This window comes from Megalops cyprinoides, chromosome 8, assembly GCF_013368585.1.
Source record: "Megalops cyprinoides isolate fMegCyp1 chromosome 8, fMegCyp1.pri, whole genome shotgun sequence".
Lineage (NCBI taxonomy): Eukaryota > Metazoa > Chordata > Actinopteri > Elopiformes > Megalopidae > Megalops > Megalops cyprinoides.
The window spans coordinates 37,573,920-37,580,035 of NC_050590.1; the positions used below are offsets into that span (position 1 = coordinate 37,573,920).

The 6,116-nt window shown below is 43.9% G+C and overlaps 1 protein-coding gene across 1 annotated transcript in view; it reads left to right on the plus strand.

The window, feature by feature from the left end:
- The window catches only part of LOC118781779 (inositol hexakisphosphate and diphosphoinositol-pentakisphosphate kinase 2-like), a 28,242-nt gene extending 23,998 nt beyond the window's left edge, over positions 1-4,244 (plus strand). The window contains exons 27-29 of the mRNA XM_036534848.1: positions 2,363-2,494; positions 2,821-2,952; positions 3,797-4,244. Of these exons, the coding sequence (XP_036390741.1) occupies positions 2,363-2,494; positions 2,821-2,952; positions 3,797-4,161 (629 nt within the window). The 3' untranslated portion in view covers positions 4,162-4,244. The remainder of the gene's footprint in view (positions 1-2,362; positions 2,495-2,820; positions 2,953-3,796) is intronic.
- The last annotated feature ends 1,872 nt before the right edge of the window (positions 4,245-6,116 follow it).

A 6,116-nucleotide genomic window follows, 5' to 3' on the forward strand; every position in this document is an offset into this window, starting at 1 on the left:
TTCAGGTCATTTTGAAATGTCTCTGGAAAGCTCATCGAGTCAGGTTTTCACATCATTTGTGCTGCTTTGTGTCTGTGTGTGAGAGAGATGGAAGACTGAATACACTGGGCAGTACTGTGTCACCTCAGACCATGCTGAAGAGATCAGAAAGTGAAAGGAAGCATAGCAAGAGGGAGAATGAGGAGAAATAGAGGGATAGAGAGAGAGGGAGAAAAAGAGAGAGGGCTCCTGTGCTGTAATCTCTATCATCCTGTTGGTTGAAGGCCAGTGCTCGATATGGCACTCAGTGAAACAACTACCTCACAGTAGTTTGTGAAGAAAACTAAACACTCTTTTCAACTCACGGTGTTGATTCTTCAGCATTGCATCATAATTTTTTCTTCTTGCAATATTTTTGTCATGAACATGAGTTTTCAGTGCGATTGTTCAATCAGATCACTCCAAATTTTTCAGTACACTGTGCCAACGGCAGAATTCTACTGTGCAAATTTTGTTAACATGAGCTTCCACCTCTCTCCAATGTGTGTGTGACTTACATTTGAAGCTATTTACACTACAGCTACTCAAACACCTTGACCTCGCCGCATGTCTGACAGCATCCCCTGGTGCATAGTAATGGAAACGCTAATGTCAGCACCCTTTGTTTTTATCTCCTCAGAGTTGTTATCTATGCTGGCTGTAAAGAGATTTTCTGTGTCATATGCAAAACATCCAACTAATGGTACGTCTGCTCCTTTCAAGTATATTTTCTCCTCCACTTCACCCTTGGTGCATGTCTTTGGAAATCACACTTTTTTATTATTCTTGCATTTTCCATGGTAACATGTGACTGTTCTTACATGTTACCATGGTAACAAACAACCTTTGTGTTGTGTTTGCGACCCCGCACCTGAGAGTTGCCTCTGTTGGCCTGGACCCTCACTCTAACAGCTATTTCACACCCTGTTAGTAACTTCCTGCCCACTCTCATTTAATGAGTCTGTTTTTTTTCCAAGTGATAGATGTACGTACATATATTATTTCCTTGTGTATGTATGTACATATAATCTATGTGGACGATATTTTGAGTTCAAACTACGACTTGAAAAATAAACCAATTATTAACCTTTCCCCTGCTGTTGATGGCTTGTGATGGACACTCCATTAGTTGTGTAGCTGATCACACGATGAACACAGCCTCCAGACACGTGAAGAAAGAGCTCTGAACCTGGCGGTGCTATCAGCCAATGGCAAGGAAGATTTCTGAACCTGGAGGTGATCTCAGGCAGTTGGGAAAAAAAGATGTGATAACCAATCAGCCAATGTGTCTCTTTGGATCTTGGGTTCCTTTCATGTGGGTGGTACTGCTGATGAGAAAACATTTTAAAGAACCTTCGTATCTGTCTCCCCATTTTCAGTTAACCTCTTGCCTCAGGTAAAAACAGATGATGAGCTTGCTTGTAATTGTTAAACATGCATGTATTAGAGTTGCATCCTACTTCCCGGGGTTGTTGTGTAGGTCGAATTGGGTGTTGAATGCATTTCCTCTCTCAACTGCAGGCTAGGGGGCTGTATCCAGTAGCTGCAGCCTTTGTGTTTTACAGTTGAACAAGCAGTTCCCAGGAACCCATTTACACCTTTTTGCAACACTTTCTGTGAAGGTTGTCCTCTTTGTTTTTGTGGGTATGTTGACCACTTTGGTGCTGGCTGCCATTGACCTGAGGAGATTTAAGTGCTGTTTGGACAGTGAAAACATAGGCGAAACTCCAGAAGGTGTCAGGTAGCCCTATAGAAACCTAGCCACTCTGCTGTGTCAGACAGCATTCATAATTATGTCTGTATATTTGCTATTTTAATGCGTAGCCCCTGTATAGAATTTGATTCCCTGTCAAATGAAATGATAGGTTATACTGCACAACACAGCAGTAAGGTCACACACAGACAGGAAGTGGATTAGAGGAGCAGATGGCCGCGTATGTCTCTGCCTCTGCCACGTGTTCCCAGACGCTGGGATGTGTGATGCCATTTTCTGTTTTGTCTATGAGGCTGCCTGGTTTACAGAATTCATGCCATTTCAATCTGCATTGATGCTGTGTAGTTTTAAATCTGTTCTGTTCTTGGTGTACTTCCCAGTGAGGAACACCAGACTGTGAAATTAAACGGCAGCCATATGCCACAGTGTGTGTACACCTACATATCAGAGAGTCACGCAGACCTCAGTATTTATGTCATTGCAGGGGAATTTCCTCTCCAGTGTTACAGATTCATTTTGCATATGACTTGCAGATGCAACCGTCTGTGTGGTGGGCTTGTAGGGGGGGCGCTGCCTCAGTGAAGATTGATGGTGAAGTGTGTAGGGTTCTCTGTGCCCTCTGTGCTGCAGGGTTTGAAGGCTGTTCTATGGTGCCCTCTATCTACCCCCTGGAGACACTGCACAACTCGCTGTCGCTCAAGCAGGTGGATGAGTTTCTGACCGCTGTGTGTGAGAATGACAGAGACTCCAGAGCCAACAGAGGTATGAATACACACACACACTCACTCACTCATTCTCTCACGCACTCTCACAAGCACACACATACATGCATGCACACAGATACACACACACACACACACACACACACACATTCACTCTCACAGACACACACATTTTGTCTCTTTCTTCCATCACATGAGGGTCATTATTATCCTGTTGCTGCAGTTGTGTTTCCCATAAAAGATATGCATTTTCATTATAATGTTTTTTAGGTGAGAAGGCTTTTCCTTCAGGGACATGAAACATGCATGTAACAGTTTGGCTGTGGTAGTGTTGCGTGTTCAAACCTTGATCTCTGTTTCCTGCAGCTCTTTCGGCCATATTTGACTCTCAGAGTCTCCCCTCGGTGGACACCTTCATCCCACAATATGTGCTGTCCACTTCCTCCTCTACCACCTCTGCCACCTTCCTGCATCCTCACCCTCATTGCCCACCCTGGTGTGAGTGCCCACCACCATACTTTAACTCCACCTGAAAGCCAGCCTGTACAGTGCCCAAACGGGCACTGGCACTCCTGGGAATGCAAATTATATTGACTCCAGGGCCCCACCCACATGATTGGCAGGTGCATTTGTGTTCTGTCTGAGGGAAGGCACCAGACTAATTAATGCTTGTTGTTTTTCTCTTCATTAAAAAGGAGATGCTGGTGCTGGTGATTAAGCTGTACTGCCCTGCGTGCACACACGCACATGCACACACAATAATATACATATACACACATGCATGCGTGCACACGTATACACACACACACACGCGTACATGCCTTGCACAGGGAGGGTGGTCACCTCGTTGTTCATGTTGCCTCTTTACCACAAAAAAAGACAAAAATATACCATAATTTCAAATAAGTTTATTGGTTATTATTTACATCAAATACTATAGACAACATATTGTCTCCACAGAGAGGATGGGAGTGTAAGGTGTTTTTGACATGCCCAGTAGAGGAGCAGGTGCAGTAATCTCCCTTAGCATAGCAGCAGCTTCTTGTAATTGCTTCAGTCATGTAGTAGTGCTGTTGTGTAGTTATGTGGCTGTGTAGTTCAATAATTGTGTAGATGTGTAGTTGTGTAATTGTTTAGTTGTGCTGTTGTTAGTTGTGTAGCTGTGTTGTTTTGTAGTTGTGTAGCTATGTGGTTGTGTAGTTATGTAGTTGTATAGCTGTGTTGTTTTGTAGTTGTGTAGTTGTGTCTTTGTGTAGTTGTGTAGTTGTATAGCTGTGTTGTTTTATAGTGGTGTAATTGTGTTGCTGTTGTTGTTCCTTAATTGCTGTCTTTGTGCCTGCAGGCGGCAGTGGTCCCCCCTCACCCAGCAGCTTGCAGCTGCCCTGTCGCTTCTCCTTTGGCGATGGCACCCCGCTGACACCCCAGAGCAGTGAGGAGATGCTGTCAGGGCATCAAGAGAGTGGCCATGCCAACAGCTCCGCCTCGCTGTCCAGCAGCCTGCCTCTCACCACTAGCCCTCAGCCAATTGCAGCTGCTCGACCTCAGAGCAAGCCCTCCAGCCCACAGGAGACTAGCAGTCAGCTAATGGATTCCCATGGACTCACCCACCAGCCTGTGACACACCCACATCATAGCGTGGATCTTCAGCAGGCCTCTCCTGCCACAGGTGGAGACAGCTCTGTAGCTGCTCAAAGAGGGTGGCTCTGATTCAGGCTGTAGCACCCAGTCATCTCATCCCACCCCAAGGGACACTGGGGGTTTTAAGGGGGAGGGTAGTGGATCAAGGAAGAGATTGAGAGAGTGAAAGGGGTGAGAGGGAGAAAGGGAGAGGATTGGAAGGAGCTTCCTTAATACTGCAATTCATCTCTCCTATCTGGTAGGTTTGGTTAATTCAGGAGTGGAGTGTTAGGGTGTTACATCAGTGTTCTGAGCAACCTGTCAGCAGTGGTAGAGAATCGGTGCTTTCTTTGTCTGTGGCCTATGCAAACTCAAAAGGTGAAGAAATGTCATTCTGACAGTGTTGTTGGAAAGTCACTTTCTTTACGCAATCTGTCTCTCAGGAAAAACTCTGCTGTTATTAGGTGAATTCTGTTATGCTGCTGTCATAAATGTTCAGCTGTCTGCCTGAACAGGGTATTGTCCTCATTGTGTGTGTGTGCGTCCGATTAACTGCATCCACAAAGTGAATGATTTAGGTCTAAGAAAAGACAGAACTGCCCTGGGTCAATATGCTGCTTGTTTTATCCAGCATTAGGTGTGATGGATGTTTGTCATTTTCAAATGGAACATATTGACCATTCAAGCAGTTGTTTATAAGCAATGGATCAAGCCATAATTTGGTTTGAAAAACAGTGTGATAAAAGTCGGCAGTCGACAGACAAAGGTCTGTGCCACATGTCCCCTGTCACAGCAGGACCAAAAAGAGGGATCTTCACTTTTATACTGCTGACAGGCTTATGCCTTAAGTACGTTGTCACTAACAATTTCACTGTCACTAATAACTCACTCTGAAACCTGTCCCCTCAGTAGACTCATTAGACACCAAACTCTGCCCTTATGCCAAAGCCTTTACACCTGTGCCACATCTGTACTGGTACTGTATAATTAATTGTGGTTGCAATTGAATCATATGAATTCTGCAGTATATTCACCAGGTTCAGAAAACAAAATACAATGATCTCTTTCAACCAAATTCACAATAGCAACATTCAGCCACTGGGTTTGTAAAGGGATCTCTCCTGTGTGTTTATTTATGTGTACAAACACACTTTGTCAGGAGGGAAACAAACGTTATAAAGTGACATTGCCAAATGATGTGGAAAACTCAATTGAATCGAAGATTGATCAGATTCTGTGTGGTTTGTTATGGTTCAGATTTGAATTAAATCACCAACTAAATTCTTAGTTTTGTTTGGTTTCTTATGGTTTAGGGGCTGGGACTCTCATGTTTATGTCAGCAGCAATGAAGGAACAAACTTTGGAAGTGTGTCTTTATTTTGGAGTTTCAGGACAAATCTGTTGGATGGTGTCCTTCTTGCTAGGGGTTGAAAAATTAAGAATTGCCCTTTCAGTTGTTAAGCCATTTTCCAAATACATGAGAGTCAAAATAGTTCAGTTACCTTGATCAGTGTAAGTGCTATGCTGACTGACAGTGTAATGGATGAGCACTGTGTAAGGACATGTAGCTTAGGAGCCATTAAAGTAGCAAAATAGTTCCTTTGTTGCTAAACACGTCTGGTACATCTGCTGATTTTTTTGAGTTTTGGATTTTGGTTTTGAGTTCAAGGGCTTTTAGTCTGTGTATGTGCGTGTGTGTGTGTGTGTGTGGTAAGGTAAGATTCGTTGGCTACACAGCAGGCAGGGAATTTCATCTGCAAGTCATGGAGAACTGTTGTACAGCCTAATGTTCAACTTTTCTCCTCAAAAATCCCATTATGTTAAATATAGGCAGATGTCTAATGTCACTGCTTAATTTGATTTTTGGAGTCTATTCTGAGCCTCCTTGGCATTAGATCATTTTAGAGGGTCATGTTTTGTGAACAAAAGGAGGCAGGAGGGGCAGTTTAATCAGACAGAACCCAAAACCTCATTAGTCATTCTCTTTAGCCACAGGTGGGGCCTTGTGACAAGACAGGGAACAGGGCCAAGTGACAGCAGGATGA